This window comes from Haliotis asinina, chromosome 14 (assembly GCF_037392515.1).
Source record: "Haliotis asinina isolate JCU_RB_2024 chromosome 14, JCU_Hal_asi_v2, whole genome shotgun sequence".
Classification (NCBI taxonomy): domain Eukaryota; kingdom Metazoa; phylum Mollusca; class Gastropoda; order Lepetellida; family Haliotidae; genus Haliotis; species Haliotis asinina.
In genome coordinates, this window is record NC_090293.1 from 34,802,158 (window position 1) to 34,826,221 (window position 24,064).

Here is a 24,064-nt window from a genome sequence, read left to right on the forward strand (position 1 = left end):
TCAATGCATCATCCAAGTCTCCAAATTTTGAAGCAGTTCCCTTTCTGCACATTTGCAATTTTGCCATGCCATTAACTATATGAAGAGCCAGCATTCTCTCCTCTGGTAGTAGGCAATGTAGAACCAAACACTCCTGTTTGAAGTTCCTCTTATAAGCCGCATTTGATGTTTTTTCTTGATGTTTCCATCTGAATGAGCCATTGTAAAAGAAACACTAGAAATGTCAATGTGCTAATCAGGATTGATGGGAAAATCTATTCAGTCTTCCAAATGAATGACGTGTCATGTCTGTATCTTATGAACATTGCAAGTGGAGTTGTTGTCTCAAAGGATATAATAATTCACAGCTTCGTGCATGTTGAACAGAGCAAAAGGATTAATATCATATGTAGTCAGCGGAACTCTTCCAAGACAAACTTTTGGTCCTCTTTGAACCTGAAACTGAAAATCTCTTCTACATTGATTCCTAAAAAGTCTATAAAGCCCAGGGATGAGAAGCTCCACACAACAAATGGGTCAAAATGTTCACGAAACACGTCTTTACATCTTGTGGACAGGTTTCTAATGCAATGTATGTACCAAATACTCAAGAAAAACTTGTAGATGAAGTATTGACAAAAAATCCCACCAACATCCAGCAGTATAAAACGTCTTATTGAGCGAGGTAACCACAATGTGCATGTGTGGATACAACTAATCATGAAGATTCCTTCACCAGTTGGTCCTGGTTGGAGCGTGTGTGATGGTCAGCTTATCCCTTTTCTGATGTCGAGAGATCCCCGCGGATTGGTTGAACTGATGCCGAGTAGAACCAAAGGGTAGCATGCCAGCAGAGAGACCTATGTCAATGCAGATGAACTGATTTAAGGTGCACAGAGACATGTCTTTTTGTATGGCAAATGATTGTTGCCCGAACAGCTTTAGCTTGTAGATGAGCCCAATTCTGACATGATGTAACATATGATATGAAAGAAAGTGAAGAGAAGAGTTAATTGTAAGCTTCTGAATGTATCAAAAGTAATTAAGAGTTATGTGATAGACCACTTTGAATAGCTACAAGGCCGAAGTTATCATTTCTCAATCAAGGGAGCCCTAACAACATTAAAAGAGTGTTATATCAATACGTTTATGCACAGAAAGTAAGCTGTAAAAAATTATAGGGGGAAGTTGTACCCTGCTTCCCCGACCCTGTACAGGCAGAGCTTAGACGCAGTTCTCGGTCTTGAAGCATAGTTTTCTAACACTTTGGATGATGTTATTTCATCAACTATTTTAGGCAAATGACGCTTTCATAAACCATACCATTGCAGTTTTGTTCTTTTTCGATACTGTGTAAAGTATTTGACATCAAATTAATTGTTTGTTTACATATCAGTACAAACTTAGTCCTCTTCTATGCATAAGTAGTAAAACTACAATGGCCGTCATCTTGGCACCCATTTTGAATTCTGGGTAATATGAAACAATTCCATATAACGTGCTGTCACTCTAGAAGTAAACAGGAAACAAAAACAACTGATTCTAATTGCAAGAATATTGTAAACTTTCAATACATAAATCACCACCACACATTTCCATGAAAAGTCGGAGAATCGCTAAACATATATAAAATCCCCTGTCTCAAAGAATAAGCTGTAAAACATTATATTACCACGACATGACCATACAAAATTACTTGTTTTGTGCCCAAGCCACCACTCTAGAAGAGACAAGTGTAAAAAAACATCAAAAGTATCAACATTGGATGTAAATGGACACATTCGGTGTTAATTTTTATGTAAACTTAACTGCCGAGAAGGCAAGACACAATTCAAGATGACGGGCAAAATAGCGGCCATTTTGATTATTTTCAAAAGCAAAAATATGTAACTATAAATCCTTTGCCAATACACTAAAGTCAAAATGAAAGTGATCAGATTGATAGTAGTAAAACTATCCATGATTAACTTTGAGATGTTGTCGGGCAGGAAACCAAATGTCATGAAAATGAACACAGACCCCCATCACATAAAATGGCCTATGAAAACAAATTGATACTACAATCTGAGAGTATTACAGACCTTTTCATGAGCCCAAGACATCATACTAACTGAAAATAGTGTCAAACCAAATCAGTACTTGGGAGGCTACGAAATCCTATTTTTATGCCCCTTTTGAAATTCTCCTCCTGGACTAAAGGCACTTTTTTCTGAAAGGCCATAGTGAGGATAAGACTGTGGTGTAGGGGAGGTAACTCCAATCTTGTAAGTGCCATTCATCGCCACGACCATAACGTATGTGAATTTGATAACACCATAAAGCTACTGTGTCACTTCAAAATACCGCATCGGGCCAGTTACAATGCAACACTCCCAATCAAGTGCACTTGTCTCTCCGTTGTGCGAGTACTGCTGACACTATGTAATACTATCGGTCTGCATTTACGACTGTTCACATTGCTTGTTGGGGCACAAGCAAACTGTACCACAAACGCGGTTGCGCAGCATAGAGTATATGACAAGTCTTCGTACATATGCGAAGCTTCACTCACATACAAAAAGACTGGTTATATTCTCTGAGCTGCGCAACCCCATTTGGGCTACAACCCCATTTTCTGTTACCATAGCAACAACAAGCTGCTTCATTCCCTTGTACTTAATCTTACTGACACCACAAACGTTTAGTTTGTTTGTTTCTTTGTTGAGATCACTCTCAGAGAAAGGACATTTGGACCCGTGAAGATTCGGGTTAGAATGTATCTTTAGCGGCCCATATTGGTCTTAAAAGGCGACGAACTGGATCTGGTGGTCATGCAGGTTCGCGGACTTGGGTGATAAATGTCATCGTATCCTAGTTGCGTATATCGATGCTGGTCCACACTCGATTGTTTACAAACAATCATATAGCTGGAATATTGCGGACAGATTATACAATATCTTGTAACTCATACAACCACACAACAATCCTGGCCTTCGGCTACAACGCCAAGCAATCACCGAGAATACATCAATACTAAATTTCACAGGGAATGAGTTACGTTTTACACCGCTTTCAGCAATATTTCCAGCAATATCATGGCGGGGGACACTAGAAATAGGCTTCAAACATTCTACCCATGTGAGGAATCGAACCCAGGACCTCGAGGTGAACAGCGAGCACTTTCAGCACTATAGCTAGGCCACCCCACCGCTCTGAATATCATACAGAACCCATGTGGGAATGAAATCTAGGATCTTTGATCTGTCAGCCAGCACCTCATCCACTAAGCTATCACATTGAAGAACATGTTCATATCAATGAAAAGCAATCAATGTCTGGTCCAAAACATTTATTGTGAACGTATGCCATTACCAATATCCCAATCAAATAAACTTTAATGATATCAACTTGCACAATATTCCAAATAAAGTAGATCTACTACATCAGTGTGGATTTCCTAGTCCAGGACTAACATAACAATGTCAACTGGGTATGAACTCTAATAACTGAAACTAGCAATGAACAATGTCTTTGTAAACAACAATCATACTTGTGAAATTAATAATAACAACATCAGTGACAATGACTACCATCTAACATTTAAACAAGCTTTCATTTTCATTTCACCGACAAACTGACACGAACTGTCTAGGGCAATAAGCAAGCAGTTTTCATCCGTGCTTTATACAGAAAGGGGGTATGTTTTTAACAGGCAAAAATGCTAAATGATCGCAACCACAAAGTGTGAATATTGCATTATGGCTTACCAAACTGGAAGTATCTTACTAAAGCATTGTTACAATGTGAGCACAAATAATGTCCGCAAAATGTTCAAAGGATGTTCACTGGCTGTCGATGGCTGGTTTCTGAACAGTTTGTCCCTCAATAGCGTTGCCGGCAGTAACAGGGGCTTTGACCGTCAGCACTCCATCTTTTGATAATGTCGAGACAAGTGCGCCCGCATCGGTGCCCTCGGGAAGGGTGTAACGGCGGGAAAATTGATGAAATACTCGCGAAGTGTCGCTCTTTTCCTCGTGTTTAGCTTCGATCGAGATTTCCTTTCCGTCAGTCTTCACTATGATTTCTTCTGGTTTAAATGTACTGACGTCCAGCTTCATACGAAATTCTTGACTGCCGTCCTCGTTAGTAGAGAGAGTGTTCCTAAATGCCTCGACTCTCTGTGTGTGCGAGTTATTGCCTATCATCAGCTGGTCGGGTGGTGTAATTCGAAGCATAGCTGATCGCATGTCTTGATGCATCTTTGCAACTTCTCGCTGAGCTTCCTCGAAGATGTCATCGAAGTAGTTGAAGTCGAGAAGAGCTGGAATGAGAGTCCGTTCGAGAGACATGATGCTGCTCGCGGGTGGCTGGTTTGTTGACTGACGCTCCCAATGCGGAAGCGCAGTATTTATATCATCGAGGGTCAAGTTCGAGAACTCTCGAGGCTATTCTCACAACACGCGTGCGTGACACAAAAGTTGAACGCACATTCTACCTGTGATATCTGCTTTCAACACTAAATGAATACACCAGCGGAGCCTTTTCTTTTGAGAACCTGCGTTCACGAATCGAGTCTGGTTGTGTTTATGTGTTCCAGCAGAGACCATATAATAGATTATTCCAGCAAATTCGAAACCCGGTCACTCGAAAACGAGGCCGGCCTGAAACTTGTTGCTTGTTGCTTCGAGTATTTTCTCGTACCTTCGAGTATTTTCTCGTTACTGCAAATATATTTTCGTTGTTTCGATGACTTTCTTGTTGCTTCGAGTATTTAGTGGTTGCTTCAAATTTCTTTCAAAAACCTGAAATTTCAAGAATTTTCTCGTTCCTTTAGATATTTTCTCGTTACTTTGATTATTTATTTTCGTTGCTTCGATTACTTTCTCGTTGCTCTGAGTATTTGCTCGTTACTTCAAGTTTCTGACAAAAACGTGGTAATTTCAGGTATTTACTAGTTGCTTCGAGTATATTCTCTAATTTTCAAGTTTCTGTCTAAAGCTTTAGATTTTGAGCATTTACTTCAATAATTTTTATTGTTGCTCGGACTACATTATCTCCCGCATCTTCGTAGGAATTTAGAAAGGAGGTGTGTCCGTCACAGGAGCGGATGTATACAGCTTTATGAGAACGTGGGGTGGGGGTGGGGGTGGGGGTGGGGAGTGTACTTTTCATTGTCAAATTCAAGACAAAAGGGAGGTTGCGCACCCCGGAGGTACAACAAAAATGATTGAAGCAACGAGTAAATCCTCGAAATTTCAAGTTTTTGAAAGGGTTATCTCCCAACTGACAGACACCCATTTGACAGACACAGAACGGGAAGGTGTATTAGGCTAACACCTTCGGGTATAATGTCTAGTGAGTAGATTAGGATGAGCCTGAAACAGGTTCGTTAGTGAGAAGTAACGTCTTCTCAAAATTGATTTTTCACAATAAAATAACTAAAATAAAAAGAAAACAGGTTTGTCACCCAGGGGTGTGATTGTCTTTTTGATTGAATCATATTTTATTCGTTTAAGAAATGGGTTGGTCACAAACGTTTTTACTTACAAAAGCCCTCTCCCATTCAAGGAAGTATGAAAAACATTCTCATATCCATAGCCACGTTAACATGATGTGTCATTTTTTCATATCTATTCGAAAAAAGTCACATTTACTTGTAATCATCATATATCTTAATCTTGTGTGGAAAGCATTCAACTTCCTTATTCCATATGAATAATATTTAGGTTCACTATTTTCTCTCAAGATTTAAGTAATGCAACAGCATTGTCTAACAACTAAGCGAATATTATACCACGCTGTAACTGCTGGTGGAATAAACCATGATGTTGAGTCTTGGAAGTTGTTGGCTAAAATTATTGGAGTTTCTAAACTCATGGCTTGTGACAATGCGGAAAGCTGCCCACTCTTGTGTCCATCACGGCACAGGGAGCAGGGGCTGATCCAAGAAGTTCACATACTACTTATACCTAAACAAGGTTGAGCGGGAACGCATGGATTTTTTTCAAAAGCTTTCACTCGAGTTACCCGGTAAAGATCATCTCTTCCTCACTAAACAGGTTGTCATGTATGTTTGTCAACGGCAAATGATAGAGAAAGTTGCCTCACTGGCAACTTTGAAGTCTCCCTACGTTCGTGTACAGGTTGCCTTGGAAACAAATATTTGTGTCCAACATTCAGGGAGAGCACATGTGCTGCTTCCGGAAAGATGCGAGTGATAACGAACGAGGCGGGTGATAACGAACACGTTACATGGTGCCGCGTCTCTGTGGCGCAATCGGTTAGCGCGTTCGGCTGTTAACCGAAAGGTTGGTGGTTCGAGCCCACCCAGGGACGTTGAAAACTTTTTTCTGAAAATGTCATTACACACGTTCTAAACTAATATCATTTCACTTATTCAGACTTATCATCTCTCACACTACAATTTATGTACCTGTAAATTATGAACAGTCCTATGTGAACAGTTTAAGACAATATGATGAAAACTAACATTGTATTCATATTTTTTTATTTTAATTTAAAGGTTATGAGTTACAAGTTGGAACCAAAACATTTCAAAACTATATACAACACATGACATTAATATTGACCATGAATGTGTAAAAAACAAACTGGTACAGTTTTGGATTCATGTGCACTAATGACAGCACATTTACAGCTCCATAAAGATGTTCTTGAGAGGCATTTAGAAGCTGGACAACATGAACTCATGACAATTTGTTATGGATAACAATATTTTTTTATTCATTTTTAAGTCGTTTCAGAACTCATTGTTGCTTCTTCCTTGTTCATCTGATGAAGAGCAAGAATTAGCTATGAAACATCCTTCAAAGAATACAGAGGTGTTGTTATCCATAGAGACATGTAAGGTAATCAGTTTCATACAGAGTCTGCACCTGTTTCAGTGACATATGTAAGTAGTCTCTTCGGTGATGGACTGCCACAGCTTTATCCATCCTTGATGGATCATAAAATATTTAAATATATTCAATAACGGTTCACTAAAAACTACTACCCATAGAGTCTTTGAATGTCATTTAGAAATGATACATATAAAGACATGAGTTTTTTATGGATGACAACTTCTTTATTGTGAAGAGTCACAATGTTTCGAAATATATTCATACTTCTTCATGTGGTGAATGAAACAATGGAGTACGAGGTATTTATGTACATGTAGGAACAACAGTATGACAAAGGAAGCCAGTAGTTAACTGATGGATGGACAGGAGTGGAAGCCAGGAGACAGTATGTGTACATACTACCAATAAAGCTCATTCCCACTTGTCTCTTACTACTTGTTACATGCCGCCACTGTTACCACATCAGCCACGCCTGGATTAACACTCCCTGGCTTCCCTTGTCCATTATACCACACCCCATCTGGCTTCCCTTGTCCATTATACCACACCCCATCTGGCTTCCCTTGTCCATTATACCACACCCCATCTGGCTTCCCTTGGCCATTATACCCCACCCCATCTGGCTTCCTATTGTTTGTCTTACCAATCATGCCTGGGTGAACAACCCTCCTGGCTTCCACTCCTGTCCATCCACCAATTAACTACTGGATTCCTTCGTCATACTGTTGTTGTTCCTACATGTACATAAATAGCTCATTGTACTCCATTGTTTCATTCACCTCATGAAGAAGTATGAATATACTTCGAAACATTGTGACTCTTCACAATAAAGAAGATGTCATCCATAAAAAACTCATGTTTTTATACTACCCATCAAAAGTTTAGACTCACATAAAGCACTCGCTATATGTTATGTATATATATATATATGGTTACATTGGAGATGAATTTCTCTACTAACATTGGGGAACTTGCAAACCTAATGTAGATGACAGACAGACAGACAAACACACAGACAGACACACAGGCAAATTTATTCAGTAAAAGGCCACAGGCCCATCATACAGTCATTTGCATATGATGTTGAATTTTGTGCACATGCTCTTTGAAAGAAGCATTTCTAGTGCGCTGATGTACATAGTACAGAAACATACTAACATCTTTTATAACATAGTCATTACTTGTTTTCATAACATTAATAAAATTGGCATTTGGATTAAAATCAGTCAAATATTTCTGAATATATCTTAATCTTAAATCTGAAAAGCATACACACTTCAGGAGTACATGAAATTCATCTTCAACAAGATTTTTGTTATTCAATTTACAAAATAAACATAATCTCTCATTGTAATTAATTTTATTGTATCTTCCAGTTTCAACTGCTAAATTAAAATTACCACATCTAAATCTCGACAATGCAGATCTTAGATGTAAAGGAATATCAGAATTTAAATATCTTTCCACATTTAAGAGTGTCTTGAATTGGGAGTAATAAAAACATTTATTAGAGTTTTGGACTGAAGTGAACCAACATCTGAAAGTCTCAGCTTAAAGAAGAATATGAAGTTATCAACATTGCCAACATCCTGACTGATCCATGCATAGCCAAAGCCATACTTAAATAAAATATGTCTGACGCAAGTTGCCCTAGTATTTCGGCCAACATCATCTAAGGACTTGAGCATCATATAACAATGTTTTGGCATTCTATTATAAGCCATATATAATAGGCGACACCAGTATTTAATCACTTTGGTCATATAAGTAAATTGTAGAGGTAGTCTGTCACAATCACCAAGAGCCATGTTATTACAGGTAGATTTACCAACTGTCAAGAAATATTTACAAAATTTCACCTGAACAGACTCAGATGATGTTACAGTAGTTAGGACCCCAAATCTCAGACCCATAACACACAATAGGTGAAATCATACAGTCAAAAATCTTAAACATGTCTTTACAATTATATCTTCCCATCTTTGTTTGGAAGCCATTTATCTGAAAAACATGTACAAATATCATGCACATGAACAACTGCGTTTCGGTGTAAAGTTGTGTTAAGAATTTGCCAATTTTCACTGAGTTTCATCATTTACTGAACTCATGACAATAATCTTTTCAAACATACAAATGTTTCACAATACACAGTTCATGTGTAAACACCAACTATGAACAGTCTGGAATATTTTACAAAATCTAGGTTAGAACAGATACTGATGGCTCCATGTACATTAGTGAGTCTTAACTTTTGATGTGTAGTAAATTATTACATGCTTCTGTAAATAACTTTGCTAACGTACAGCTGGGTTGTACAAGAACAAAGCATTACTTCCTATTTCCCTACATTTGAAAATTTGCACTGTGAATGCCAAGACATGTATATAAATATAACACAGACATATGAATTTGAAGCAAACAATAAATCCATTACATTAAAACAGCAAATTAATCTTCACTTCCCCTCATATTTTCATTAGTCACTGTTTTGTTTCAAACAAAGATTATCCCATCGGTTCTCAAACATGCATTGTATGATTTCACTATTTGCAACCTGCACAAGAGGTCGCACCCGGTGCCATTCTGGATATCTCCTGGGTATATGTTCCCAAAAGTCTCGACTGTGTATGCATCTATGGCTCAGACCGATGAATTTATTACCTCCCTTGGTTCACTGGTTCAAAATCAAGAAATTCATTTGTCCTGATTTATTTTCCAGTCACCCTGTTTTTTATGACATAATCATAATGAAGACATTATGAAAGAATAAATCAACATGGTATTTGATGTTAATGTTGACTGGGCTATTTATGGAAAAGTGATAAATAACTAAGAAAGATAAACTTCATTCATTATCATTGCAAAATTTAGTAGCTGCATTTTGAGCAGATATGAAACGAAATCCAAGTTCATTTGCTGTTTGAAACCATGACCGGAAATTATCTAGTAGCCAGCGGACAAGTAAGATACCATTATTTGATTGCCCAAAATGAAAACATCCTGGGCGTTGGGCAATGGAATGTCTGAACCCCTGCTTGGCTGGCTTCTTATCCAATCAAGTGTCTACACTGGGAAGCTGAGCATACCGACTACAACTCACTTTCACTTCATAAATTACCTAACTGATTACACTTTTCAACACAAATCATGCAGAGATATTACTCAGAAAGAGGTAGAAGGAGTTCATGCAAGCATTTTCTTAAAGTTTCGGACCTGTCAGTTTGTCTGTAAGAAATCTGAGTCACACTGCAGACAAACCTTCGCAGCAGCAAGCACTATCTTTATTGACACTGGCAAGCTCGGTTGTAACAGCGGCTTTGCTGAATGGCTACTGTGAGAATGCCGAGCAATCAAAGGGAGGTAATAAATTACAGATGCATTCAGGGCATAGTGGAGACTTATTGGAACCTGTGCCCTGGAAATATCGAGGAAGACTCTGTGCAGGCAACAATTAATTCTCCAACATCTTATGGCTCTCATTGTGCATTATAACTGGGAAGAAAGTGGCTGGACATGACATGTCTTGTCACAGGCATACACATTTGTGTACTCGCAAACCAGGCATGTAGCAGTAACCACATAATTACATACACAGTATGTTTATCTCCATTCTACCAAGTACCATAACCATGTTATTAAGAATTTTCAAAAATACATCCTGAGTTGGAAAATCAGAGGTACATAATGTGATTTGAACATGTGACTTTAATAACCAATCGTAATACAGTATTTACTAAATTTGTACTCGCTGTGAGGGTCAAAGTTTCTTGACAAGCACGTGACACTGCTGTACTTGTAGTGAGGGATGAAGGGACACAGACAAGCACCTGTCACTGTTGTACTCGCTGTGAGGGTCGAAGTTTCTTGATAACCACATGACACTGTTGTACTTGTCGAGGGATGAAGGGACAGGACAAGCACCTGTCACTGTTGTACTCATAGGGAGGGGTGTAGCGGCTTGACAAGCACCTGTCACTGTTTCATTTGTAGGGAAGGATGAAGAGACTTGATAAGCACATGTCACTGTTGTACTCGTAGAGAGGGATGAAGGGACTTGACACGCTGGTTTCTAGACAGTCCCAGGCGGATGCCAGCAGACGGTGATGTCATTGTGTTGCCCCCAACAGATGACTTGCACGAACTTGAAAGCGCTGAAAGGAAGCAAACATGTATTGACCCCCTATAACATGTCAAAGGCGAAAATTATCCCTGCTTAGCTAGAATTCAAACAAACGAAACCGCAGGAACTTCATTCTGTAAAATGTTGTGAGACACAATAACAGAGCTACTGAGGGATGCAAACAAGACAAACGTGTCCCTAGGCATCAGCAACACTCACCTGGAGGCGTCCATGTTGTTTTCGGCCCTTTGGTGGAGACTTTAGGTCTGTTCTGTGGAGAGACGGTTGCAGCACCACCTGGTGAGAAAACTGATTTCCTAACAACTGATGTTGTCTTCCCAGTGGTTGACTGAAGTTTAGTGACAGGTTTTTCTACTGAACAAAAAAAACAAAAAAACATCGATGCATTGGAGAATGTTACATTAGACCATACAGCTTGTGGCAATACTTCAGTGCATATGTAGCAGATATCGAGAATCTCTGATAAGTGTCTACTGATATAAATTGTATCAACACAAGTTGTTAAAGTTAAGCCTTGCCAAGGATCTTGCCTTTATGAACAAGTGTTGATGTGATTGATATCAGTAGACATGAACGGTGAGATTCTATTTATCCTCGAAAACCATTCTTGATAAGTTTTCAATGAAAAATGTAATCTCTAAACACTGACTTACAGTGCAGCAATGTCATAGGATTGTGACATCATCAAGTTAATGACATCATAGCTCTGTAAGGGCATTATACTAAATCTACTGCCAAAACATATCTCCTGGGAGATATCTCACACAAGCGATATCACATGTAGAACAGTTTTGGATGATAAATTGAACTTCTTAGTCCTAAGTTCGGGTTCAAATCATAGACCATCTGATCAAAGTCACAGGCCTTGTCGTCAAGAAGGTCATACAAGCTTATTGTGCAGCAGGCCAAGTCACTGTGTCAGTCTTATATAGAAATTGTCATTATTAAAAACAACTGCCACAACCATCCTGGCATGTCCTGATGAATATGTACCACACAGCATGTTCAGATTCTGAGAACAATACAGAAATAACTCAAACGCCTTTGGATGATCATAACATCAAAGGGTAGCACTGTGGTTAAAGTGTCCATTCACCATGTAGAAGGCCTGTGTTCAATTTCAGGTGTCCAAACTGTGATATTGCTAGAATATTGCTAAAAGTCGTATACTAAAAGCACTCACTTAATGGCAAACAAACTGACAGGTTATTGGTGGTTTCAATTTAACCTGCTATCATGTTATTCTAGATGAGTAATGAAGGTACCATAGCGTGTTGTATGTTGTCACAAACTGTCCAAGAATATTTCTTTACACTTTGCAATTGTAAATTCAGTATTCAAAGATATGTTCTACTGTGTCACCAACTGTGTAAGAATATTTGGTTGGGAATCAAACCTGTGTCTTCAGTAGGACACGCAAAGGCTTTAACCACCTGGCTACCCCAAAGCCCCTGTACAATAAACAATACCACAACATTGCTACCAACAAATAGTATGATTTCCTATATCGATTGATTTATAAAAAAAAAAGGGATTGTTTAAAGTTTGTGTGATTGCAAGACAGAAAAAAACTTTGAGATATTGGAATCTATGATTCAATATGTCAATTGTGATATCCATACATTTGAAATCTTAACAATGTTAACTTGCTAAAAACCATGTGTACAGGCATCATATGAAGATCACATGATCATCAGTCATTAAGATATTATATTGTTTTGACCTCTACAATCCCATCACAGCTATAGCTTTCAATTTTACCTCTGGCAGGAGGAGTCGATGTTGTCTTGGGTACAGCAGGTTTTGTCTTGGATACAGCAGGTTTTGTCTTGGATACAGCAGTCAGAGCAGGTTTTGTCTTTGTTGCTGCTGAAGACTTATTTCTTGAAGATGAGGCTTTCTTGGCTTTACACTTGGATTTGCTGCCGTCATCAAAGTCACTGTCATCTCCTTCACTGAAACTCTCGTCGCTATCACTGTCCATCCCGAACTCACTCCCTGGCAACAACACTCATGGATTATTCTAGCTGTAAATGGTTCTCTTTGAACATTATGTTGTGGTGTATCAGCTTCATAAGGCAAGCATCATCACGATATGGCTGAAATATTGCTGATGTGATGAAAATTTTAACTCACTCACTCACATGGGAAATAGTGACCATATAGCTAGATGTTGCTGAGTGCAGTTCTAAACAACCAACCAACCAACCAGTGAAACAACAAACAAACCAACCAGTGACGCAGACTGCTCAATAGACATGCACTATTCTACAGTATGAGCACATATTTTGTAACAAATAGGGCTGTGTATTGGCATCAAAACTGTATTGAAATATATTGCGATACAGGTTCTCGTATTGCAATACGTACTGCAATATACTGGTACTAACTGTGCGTGTCAATCCTATTTTCTACACTATTAGTCCCTCAACATATGTGCTTTGGTCCTGATAATAGCAACATGAAACTCATAATAGCTGCATATTGATGGATACTAGTTTTCTTTCTTATATGTTCCTTACCTACCGGTAATATACTAGTTCTCAGAAAGATATTGCCATACGTATCTCTTAAAAAGCTGTGATACAGCACAGCCCTAGTGACAACCAATTTGGAAACAGATACAGAGCAAACCACATGTTCTGTAACACCTAAGGGACTTAACTCTGAGCAGCATATTGTGGCTCCAATGTCAACTGAGCCAAATGAAAAGTTCCTGACGATGAATCATTAAGGGCGAAAACAGTACGCTCTTACCACGATACGTAATGCAGTACAAAGCCAACAGTTCGGGATACGAGATGTGATATACAGAAAGTACCGAATTTTTGGATTGCAATGCTGTATACCAAACTGAAAGCCAAATACCACAGTATACCATTTCCCCCTAACTGGCATGATGTGAGGTGTTTTTTGAACAACAGTAAGGTGCATTCCAACCATTGGCAAGAAACAAAACCTGGGCAATGTCAACAGCTGGCTTGTCCTTTCTAGACAAGATTATTGTCAGCAAACGAGAAAAGCAAGTCCAAAATGTACATTGTCAGCAGTGTTTCAGTATATATCAAAGTCTGATAGACAAATGTTATGTGAGTGAGTTTTAGTTTTATGCCACTTTTAGCAATATTCCAGCAATACCACAGTAGGTGACACCAGAAATTGGGTTCACACATTGTACCCAGGTGAATAATCAAACTCGATTTCCAAGATATTAGTGTAATAGATAGCATTGGATAAATGACAATCTAGAGAATGTGTGTAACCACTAGGTTACCCTATCACTCCTGAAAGTTAAGTTTGAATAATGATGCTACTCAGTCTGTCACAAAATACGTACATCAGGATAAGAAATATTACCAAAGTGACATCTTCTCATTTGAACACTTGTATCATGAGAAGCACATTCTGTCCTGCAGACTAACAGGCTCCAGTTATTTGGGCAGATATCAAGTGGCCTTATGTCTTAGAGCAAAACAGGTCCCTTGTCTACATTTCTGGTACCCCCATCATGTCCACAGGAATCGGTCAGATAACCAAAAGTGTCAACATCAACATGAAACACACTACAATCCTTGTATCAAACCTGCAGCTGTACAAAGCATGCAAGGGAAACAGTAGCTGAGTGTTTACCATCAGAGTCGCTCTCCACATATTTGGATTTCTTTGGTGCACTTGTGACTCGTCTCCGTTTGGATGGCTGCTCACCGGACATGATGTCTGACTCCAGGATTTGTATGACTTCATCCTCCTCCTCCTCGGCAGGCCGCTTCCTCGCTGGGATGACATGCTGTGACTGATGGTCGGAACCTGGCTTCAGGTCAGTGTCTGATTGGTCAGCTTTGTCAGAGTTTACATTTGATTCCGTCTTGCTGTGTGTGGGTGGAGGGGCACTTTCAACTGGGGACAGAGGAAATGTGGACAATAGACATTCTTCAGCGAGTGAGGAGAATTTATGTAATAGGAAATTTAACAGAAACTTTCAAAAAACTCCTAAAAGAGACTGATACTGCTACCTTAAAGGTGTCAAGCTGTATTTCATGCCACTTATTGGTTCGGTTTATCAAAAGTACTAACTTTTTTTGTACATTCATACCATGATTAATTTAAAGCCATACAAAAGTGTCATGACACTGAATCACACCAGAATATGAAGTCAGCAGTCTAAAATGTCAACAGGACTTATATTAACATTAACACTGGAGCTGTTATCCATGAAACTATATCCTAGTCTGCTGATTGTTGTCACAAAATACTAACCACCTCCACTGGTTAGAGTGTCTGTCCAGAAAGCAGAAGGTCATGGGTTTGATCCCCGGCTGCGTCATACCAAAAGATATCAAAATATGGCACTGTCTGGCAATTGGCATTAATGAGTATGATATGTCAGAGTGGGGTATTCATGCTTTACTGTGGCAGGCTATCTCAGTGAGTTGGCCCTATAAAACCAGCTTGAATCTGGGCTAGTACAAGCAGCCATACATACACACACATGGCTTCATATGAACAAAATATTCAAAAGTATAACAACTACTGTGACAGCATCTACATTGTAACACTGATCTCAGCCAATACAAGAATAGTTATCCATAAAGCAGTACACCAGAATGCTGATTAAACGATTCTTAATAGTGATGACTGACAACTTACAGTAACAAGTGTTTGCCATTAATATGGCAATGTCCCCCACCGCTGAAGAAGAATGAAATATTCATAACCTATTTGCTACTTTTCACTTTTTTGGTCACGTACATGATGCCTGAAATGACTGGTATCACTGAGTGCAATGTTTTATGAGATATCACGCTTACATAAGTTTGAAAAGTGGTCAAAATATTGTGGCGACCTTCAAGATAAGGATAAGGTCACCCAAATCAACTGGTATCTGGGTACAACAGCCCATGAGATATAGCATTAACAAGAATCAGTACATACGGATGAATGGAAGCTGCTGAATACAAAGTTTCCCATTCTGCTTTGCAGCGGGGGAACAAAAAAACAAGTTGAGAAAAGAACAGTTGAACAGTGCGAGATCTGACCTGTGACTGTGACTTGAAGAGAATTGTCTTCAGGTTTTAGAGCCTCACTTCCATCACTGGATACTTGGGATTCACTGGCAGACAGGTTTAGTGCTGCCTGGAGATCTCGCTCAAATAGCTTCTCCTCTAACGACAGTCTACAAACAGTAAATAAGTATGTGTAGTGTGTGTCAAAGAGAGTGAAACAGGTGTGGTGCTAACAAACCAGATCATAGTCTTGCATTGGGAGTTCGAACCTAGGCAAATTTAAAAAATGCAGTGGTTCCAATTACATCTCTTCAAAATTTAGGGTAGGTAGATACGATTTTCATCTTTTTTTGTTTTTTAAAAAAAGAGCAAACCACATCTATTATGAAACACTTGACACTGAGTTCTATAACAGACTATACTTAATGTTTCGGACATTAGCCATAAATTTCAGCAAAAAAAGTGAAAACTTGCTTTAAACTATCACCCATAGTGTACTAAACAGTCTCTACCTCTGTGTTCCCTTCACAGGCTTCAGAGCCCTATCAGACTTCTTGCTCTTTTCCTTGTTTTCTTTGTTTGCTGATTTCTTCTTTTCGTGCGGTGATGGGTCAGCAAAGTCATCTGAAGGGAATGGACCAAATAGGAACACTGGCACTGGTTAAGTGACGTAGCATGCATCTAACCATGCTCACAGTATATTAGGAATAAGCTGTCTCATTTGGAAACTTCTCATACTTGGCATTAATATGTCAGTGAGGTTAAATATGTCAAGATATTAAATAATATACACGCAAATTGAGAAACTGATAGACAAAATCTTAAAAATAAAAAAAAACGTTTGTCAAAAAAATGTTTTGCGTGTTTTATCATGCCAACATGAACCAGTTGACCCTCTAAGAGACTTGAAACAGCAATAAGAATTACACCTGCCATCCCATACCGATAGCCCTGCAAACATGTCCCTTACCATCGTCATCGTCACCAAAAGCTGCATAGTTGATTTTCTTTCTCTCCCTGAAACATTAATCCAAGTGAACAACAGCTGCAACAACATGCTGGACATCTGCTGGACACAGGACACCAATGAATTCAGTTGATTCCACTAACATGATTACTGATATGTCCTGTGTTGTCAGCAGCCTGGTTCCCTGGGTCTGATGCGCCTGCGCTAACGCTCCGACACTGACCCAGGCAACCACTGCCGCATGGCGGCGTTCACTGCAGGGAGACGCGCCATACATTTACTATAGAAAAATCCGAGGACGGGTGGTTAGAAGTTTTTCATAGCATTTTCATCGATACTATGGCAAAGTGTACGTCACCAGAACAACGGCCATCGGTACTTTCAGTGTTGGAAAACGTTATTTAAGCAGTTTCGAGACACGAAAATCGTCGTTACAGAGGCGATATGTAAACAATGACACACCTCCTTCTTTCATCACCGACATGTGCTTTGATATTTCGTGTCAGCTCGCTATTACCACAAAATTGTACACATAAAACATAGATCTGAACGACCACACTGATTGGAAATAGTTAGCATCTTCATTTTAGCACATTTGATGACGAAAATATCGCCCATTACGTCCCGTATCATCCATCGCATCAGGGTTGGTTTAGTGGATATATTTTTCGGCGGCCTTGTGAAATTACAAGGTAATGTGCTTAGATTGATATGAATGAAGTTAATGACAGGTAGGGTTTGGCATTCTGATATTTAGCCTCTACAAAAGAAAATGAAACAGTTAACGTATATGCCAGTATCATTCAGAAATGTTTGTGATTATAATAAACACAGTGAATCAAATTATCAATCTACAAAAATACACACATATATACAGCTCAAAAAATGAATTTGGTACTTTATATTCCTAAACTGAATACACAAAAATAATGGTATGATTAGTATATTAATACATTGGCATACATATAAGGGAAGATCTTATAAGATAGATAAACATTCCAATGTTTCTGAACTGTTGAATTAAGGGTGATTTTCACCTATGAAACCTGTCATGAGAACTGTATTTTTTGTGGCTTGAAGCCAGTATCACTGTACTTTGATTATTTTGAGCATGATAACCCTGGTGTTCTTAGGGTACATCTGATACAAATTAACTGACATGAGCAATTATTCAGATAGATATCATCTAATAAATAAGATAAAAAAGTTAAAGGCTGCTCTGGAGTTTTTGCTTTACTTTATTATACTTTACATCAGTGCATGCATACATACATTAACTCACCATCAGTGATTTTGTTTTTGAATTTTGAGTAGTTTGCTCAGTATGTGTTAACCAGTTCATTATTGTGATTATATTTTTGTTTTACATCTTAATGTTATGGTGTGTATCTAGAAATTATATCTTGATGTAGATACTGGGTAGTATGTTAAAACCTAAACTTTTCGGTTTTACTAAAGCACTAACTACTCTTGGTGCACACAGTAAAAAGGATGTTATGGCATTGTACACATGTCAAAAGAAAGTTGAAAATAAAATAACCTCAAGATTAATATGATATTTAATGCTATGATTGTTCCTATGGTGTGTAAGTGTGCAGAAGCATAGGAGACCTCATGCTGAAAAATTATTGAAGATGTACAGATGCTGTAAAATTATTGAAGATGTACAGATGCTGTAAAATTATTGAAGATGTACAGCAACAATGTGTGAAAGGTTTCTCAAAACTGCAAACAATGCTATTGTTAGAGGAGAATGTGGCAGAACCCCTCTCCAAGTTAAAAAGCTTGTGAACACCACAAGGGCTATAAGGTATTGATGCAGACTACTGTAACTGGATGAACGCAAACTGTCTTGCCAGGATGGGCTGCTCATTAAAATATTCTGTCTAGATTTGAATTTGAACATATGTGATTAGCACAAGGTGTGAAGATAATTATTCACTTTTCGAAACAAAGATCATTTTAAAAGTGAGTGAGTGAGTGAGTTTAGTTTTACGCCGCACTCAGCAATATTACAGCTATATGGCGGCGGTCTGTAAATAATCGAGTCTGGACAAGACAATCCAGTGATCAACAACATGAGCATCGATCTGCGCAATTGGGAACCGATGACACGCGTCAACCAAGTCTGCGAGCCTGACCACCCGATCCCGTTAGTCGCCTCTTACGACAAGCTGAGTCGCCTTTTATGGCAAGCATGGGTTGCTGAAGGCCTATTCTACTCATTTTAAAACCTACAACAACAATGATGTAGTTCTATCAATAGTTTGTCTGATTCCTTCTATTAGCAGCATTCTAAATCACTGTTAAATATGGAAAAGAATCTTACATTCCCTATCCCTATACACTTTAGACCACCCACGGTTCTTTTCAGGTGTAGTAGGTTTGAACTTCCAGTCGATTTTGGAAGATACACAAATGTCCCAAACACTGAATGACTGTAAATTTTGTATATTAAGGGGAAGATATTTTGTTGAATATGAATTTCATATGCTTTCATATGTATTGCTTGTATGTGACTACTGCTCAACCATAAGAATTTTGTATGTATCTTAAACAATTATATGTACAGTCCTGCATTATAACATTTTTAGAGCCGAGTGCAGCCTTAAACAACAAACCAACCAACATCTTTTATCTGAAAACATGGACAGACAGACCTCTGATGCTGTATATAACTCATGTCTATATTTATGTTAAAAAGCTAAGGGAATTGTAATAGATTGCTTCACTGACATGCTTGTGTCATGCAATCCAGCATTGTCTGTATTAAACTGTTTATTGTGATTTTAATAACAAGAGGTATCAAAATTGAATGTATCCCTCTCCCCACCCCTCTCCAACCCCAGATATAGCTACAGTGTTTTTATGTAATAGGAAATGGACACAGTATGAAATATCAATGACCCTTTTTACTTAACATGTCTTCAACAAACATGAGCCCAATCTTGGAGTGTTGTGTATCAGTGTCTTTTAGACAAGCACACTTTCCTTTTATGCATGGGCTCTTTCGAAACAACCTAATACACACACAGTTATGAATATTTCATGATGTATCTGTATTCCTATTGTATACAAAACTGTAGCTATATATGGGTTGGGGAATTGAGTATATTCGGTGTTATATATAATGCTCCAATATGTAATCAACCTCCCAGTAGCATCACCCAGATATTGCCATACCATGAGTACTGATAAACTTTTGAAGATCCATGCCACTATGATGTGGCCTAGTGTTATATTGATATGATATATACCAAATGAATACAATAATATACCAAATGAATACAAATAATAAATGCATAAACATTGTTGAGTGAATCATTCATGTGTTTCAAAAGTATTAGATTTAATTATCATTACTTATAATAATGTAACGTAAAAAACATTTTCTAGTTACAATGACTGGGCTTTCAGTTTGTTTCCAACACAGGAGAAAATAGGGCCAAATCAAAGAATTACACTTCATCAAATTCCCCCCAAATGAAGACGCTAACTATTTCCAATTAGTGTGGTCGTTCAGATCTATGTTTTATGTGTACGATTTCGTGGTCATAGCGAGCTGACACGAAATATCAAAGCACATGTCGGTGATGAAAGAAGGAGGTGTGTCATTGTTTACATATCGCCTCTGTAACAACGATTTTTGTGTCTCAAAACTGCTTAAATAACGTTTTCCAACACTGAAAGTACCGATGGCCGTTGTTCTGGTGACGTACACTTTGCCATAGTATCGATGAAAATGCTATGAAAAACTTCTAACCACCCGTCCTCAGATTTTTCTATAGTAAATGTATGGCGCGTCTCCCTGCAGTGAACGCCGCCATGCGGCAGTGGTTGCCTGGGTCAGTGTCGGAGCGTTAGCGCAGGCGCATCAGACCCAGGGAACCAGGCTGTGTTGTCAGCAGCATTGCCACCATTATAGAAAAACTACAGACTGACTTAAGTTGAGATGGGCATAACATGTAAGTGAGTGAGTGAGTTTTATGCCACTTTGAACAGTGATCCAGTCTAAGTAAACGTATCCTCAGTACTTTTCGTTACACTCCACCACTGAGTCTAACAAAACCTTATGGGAGGTCACGTCAGATAACCTTTCAGATTGACCAATCAGAAAACAGCTTACCAAATCGCGAAAGTGCACATTCGCACATCCCTTATGAACTTTTCATCTCGAAAAGGTTCGTACCCGAACGATTCCGAATGCTATTTAGCGTACGATTGCTTCCAGGTGATGCACACGGCGTACGTACTGCCATGACAATGGTGAGTAAACAGTCGCTGAAAATAGTGTTTTTGACAATATTATCTTATTAGAAGAAACACAACCTGTGTGCTCTCTTTTGCTCGTCAGTTTATATATGTAATTATTTACTACCCACAATAACTGTGTGAAATAACTATTTACTAACCATGCTAAATACATACATTACCATTTACTAAATATAATGATAACCAAGAAAAGAAAACCTTTACAAAAGAAATCTTGACTATAAAGTGCAATGGCACAAGGAAGCTTTATTTCACTAAACTTTGGCTCATTGTTATTCATCACACTGCTATGCTGAGTTTACACACCCAAGGAGAAGATCATAACTGTTACCATGGTTACTGTCCAACAGACTTAATGATCTTAGGTTTACATATAATGGCAGACAAAGACAGAAAAATGCCTCCAGCTACTGCTGAGTAAATTATCACAATGATTACACAATAGGCTAAATAAAAAAATCAAATTAAACATGTTTAAGAAAACAGCCTCAAGGTAATAAGATGGTGTAATAACTATGAAATGTCCAATTTCTTGCATCAGTGAAGCATCACAGGATTATCATGGTAGTTTGGCTAGAGACAGGTACACTAGTTAACACTGATGTTCAAGTGCATTCAGTTATGAAGGTGACAGAATTACAGGCAGTGAAAGGAAAGATATGTGCTTCAGACATGGTAGAGAACACAGAGCAAAGAGACAAACAAAAGCTGAATACTGTACCTCATTTTGTTCTATGTCTGTAAAAACAAACATTGATAATATAATAAAACATGCAAACAAAAATGTAAGAGTAATGTAGCTGCCAAGGATACAGAGGGATTAATGAATGCTTTTCCCATGATTACCTGCCAAAAGTTTACGTGTTAACATGGTTACAATTCAGAGAAAGCTTTAGAGAAACAGTTATCCTACCTATTTCAATCACCTCAGTAAAACTTTTACGTGGCTTAACATGATCATGCAGCAAAAGACAAAACTGCTTCACATGTAAACATGGTAAAAGAGCATCAAGACACATCACCTTACATCTCTCACACCTTGCTACATGGCTCATAAATATCTAATGTCTCACACAGCTTTTAGAAATCATGGCCCTTGCATACAAAAGGTATGTACCACAAACAATTTTATTCTACATCAAAAAAACTACCTCTGGGGATCTGTTTGGACGTGCTCAGACACTGATATTCAGACTTAGGTCTGAAGCAATTAACAACAAAAATGCCCAACCTGAGTTACCATTTTCCTAGAATTTATGAAAATAAGAACATGAATACAACTTAAATTCTGAATAATAATATTAATATACTGCTTTTTTCCGTACTTGCCAAATACAGGCATTTTTTAAAAACCTTAAAAGATCCCTAACCTTACACAGCCATGAACACAGAAACAGCTCTGGATGTGGCAAATAAACTGCATGTTTCAAAGGAAACCTACATCAGGTACAGTGCATACCTGAGTACTGCCTTGCTAAATATGACACTTGTCAAAGGCTGTTGTGATACATGATGTGAACATTGCAATACATGTTGCAACATTTTGTACAACACATTTGATCCAAGATACACAAATTGCTACAGTCCCATGCACTTGTTTAGAATCATGTTTTTTGCAGTGTTTTCTTCGCTTTTTTTACCTTTTTTTCACATATTCTTTTTCGATAAATATCAGCAGGGGCAGCAGTATGTAACTCTTATGAATGGAATGTGTCCCAGATAGATGGTATGGTACAGTCAATAAGAATGTGTAAAATGTAAGCGAGTAATGATAAGATGTGGTATCAGTAATACCATATAAAATATCATCAACTGAGAAAGTAACGTATTTAACATAACTTCCATAAACGGACAAATATCCAATTGGTCTCGTGCCCAAAACACAAATATACAACATGACATTAAGTCAAAATACCACGTGTAAGTCTGACTGAAAAAGTAGGTAAGTTTATAAAAAAGATATCTAAACACGGTAGTCTCCTAACAGCTGTTGAAATGTCACTTCATCAACACTTAACATTGGTACAGTTATGTACCGTTCACGCAAAGCTACCAGTGGATTCCACGGCGGTCAGAAGACCAGGCAATTGTTTGTGCCTTGACGTTGTAACGTTTCCAGCTTACTTTCACAAATGTCGATTACCTTTTCGATCTACGTGCTGACATCACTTAATAATTGTCAGTGTCACAAAAACATTCCATAAATGTTGACTTTTCGTATAAGTATAGCTGTGTTGTGACTTAGCAGACTGAAATTCCCTCCTTTTCAGAAGCAGAGCTGCCTACAATCACACTAAAGAATTTTTGTCGTTACAATGTAACAGAAAAGATTCAAGGCATTACGTCACACGTATTACTCATAAAATATATTAATGTAATATATGCCGACGTAGGCATTTACAATGTTCAAGGAAAGTGACGTCGCCCAAATAATACGAAACTAATTTATTTTAAAACAACTCCACCTGGCGGTGGTAGTGCGCAAACGGTACTTTCCATGTCATCAAAGCTGTCACAGTACGGAGGCATCGGAGCGTGAAAAGAGAATCACTTTAGTTGGATCATGCCTTGTGATTAATAACTGAGTCAGATTTGTTGAGGTATGTCAATGATGTAAGTTCATTATTATATTTTTATGTCAGTTACTGTCTATTTGATAAAGAAGCACAAAGCTCCATATTTAACTGAAAAGTTTCCCACCCACCCAAACTCAATAACTGAACATAAGTGGTTTTTTTACATCATCATCGTCAGGCCTAAACATCTATGGTAAATGCGTCAAATATATAGATGTACCGAGAGGTACGAACCATATATACTGCTCAATACTTTTCAAATGAAATTGGAATAACAGATGGTC

At 38.2% G+C, this 24,064-nt stretch overlaps 2 protein-coding genes and 1 non-coding gene across 4 annotated transcripts; 1 reads left to right on the forward strand and 2 right to left on the reverse strand.

Moving 5' to 3' along the window:
* Nucleotides 1–3,296: 3,296 nt before the first annotated feature.
* On the reverse strand, nt 3,297–4,581 carry LOC137261439 (heat shock protein hsp-16.2-like). Its single transcript, XM_067799186.1, has one exon. The coding sequence runs from the start codon at nt 4,305–4,307 to the stop codon at nt 3,801–3,803; it is 507 nt and encodes a 168-aa protein (XP_067655287.1). The 5' UTR covers nt 4,308–4,581; the 3' UTR covers nt 3,297–3,800.
* Nucleotides 4,582–6,220: 1,639 nt separating this feature from the next.
* Trnan-guu (transfer RNA asparagine (anticodon GUU)) lies at nt 6,221–6,294 on the forward strand. The gene has a single exon. It is a non-coding gene; the product is annotated as a tRNA-Asn (tRNA).
* Nucleotides 6,295–9,050: 2,756 nt separating this feature from the next.
* LOC137261388 (RAD51-associated protein 1-like) lies at nt 9,051–23,451 on the reverse strand. Of its 2 annotated transcripts, XM_067799133.1 has the most exons (9): nt 23,348–23,451; nt 21,926–21,942; nt 16,936–16,982; nt 16,478–16,589; nt 15,999–16,135; nt 14,593–14,859; nt 12,724–12,960; nt 11,161–11,316; nt 9,051–10,972 (listed from the first exon to the last, which is right to left on the reverse strand). In XM_067799133.1, exons 2-9 carry the CDS (start codon nt 21,928–21,930, stop codon nt 10,842–10,844), a joined length of 1,092 nt encoding a protein of 363 aa, XP_067655234.1. In that variant the 5' UTR covers nt 21,931–21,942; nt 23,348–23,451; the 3' UTR covers nt 9,051–10,841. The 2 variants fall into 2 exon arrangements, with proteins under 2 accessions (XP_067655234.1, XP_067655233.1); XM_067799132.1 differs by lacking the exons at nt 21,926–21,942; nt 23,348–23,451 and adding an exon at nt 21,059–21,102.
* Nucleotides 23,452–24,064: the final 613 nt, after the last annotated feature.

What these genes read in the sequence shown, in the direction of transcription:
- LOC137261439 (XM_067799186.1), bottom strand. Translation starts at nt 4,307, where the DNA reads ATGTCTCTCGAACGGACTCTCATTCCAGCTCTTCTCGACTTCAACTAC.
- LOC137261388 (XM_067799132.1), bottom strand. Translation starts at nt 21,078, where the DNA reads ATGTGCACTTTCGCGATTTG. An exon ending in TCTTCAAGTCACAGTCACAG is followed by an intron (nt 14,860 to 15,998) that starts GTCAGATCTCGC and finishes CTCTGTCCCCAG; the next exon opens with TTGAAAGTGCCCCTCCACCC. An exon ending in AACAACATGGACGCCTCCAG is followed by an intron (nt 10,973 to 11,160) that starts GTGAGTGTTGCT and finishes GCTTCCTTTCAG; the next exon opens with CGCTTTCAAGTTCGTGCAAG.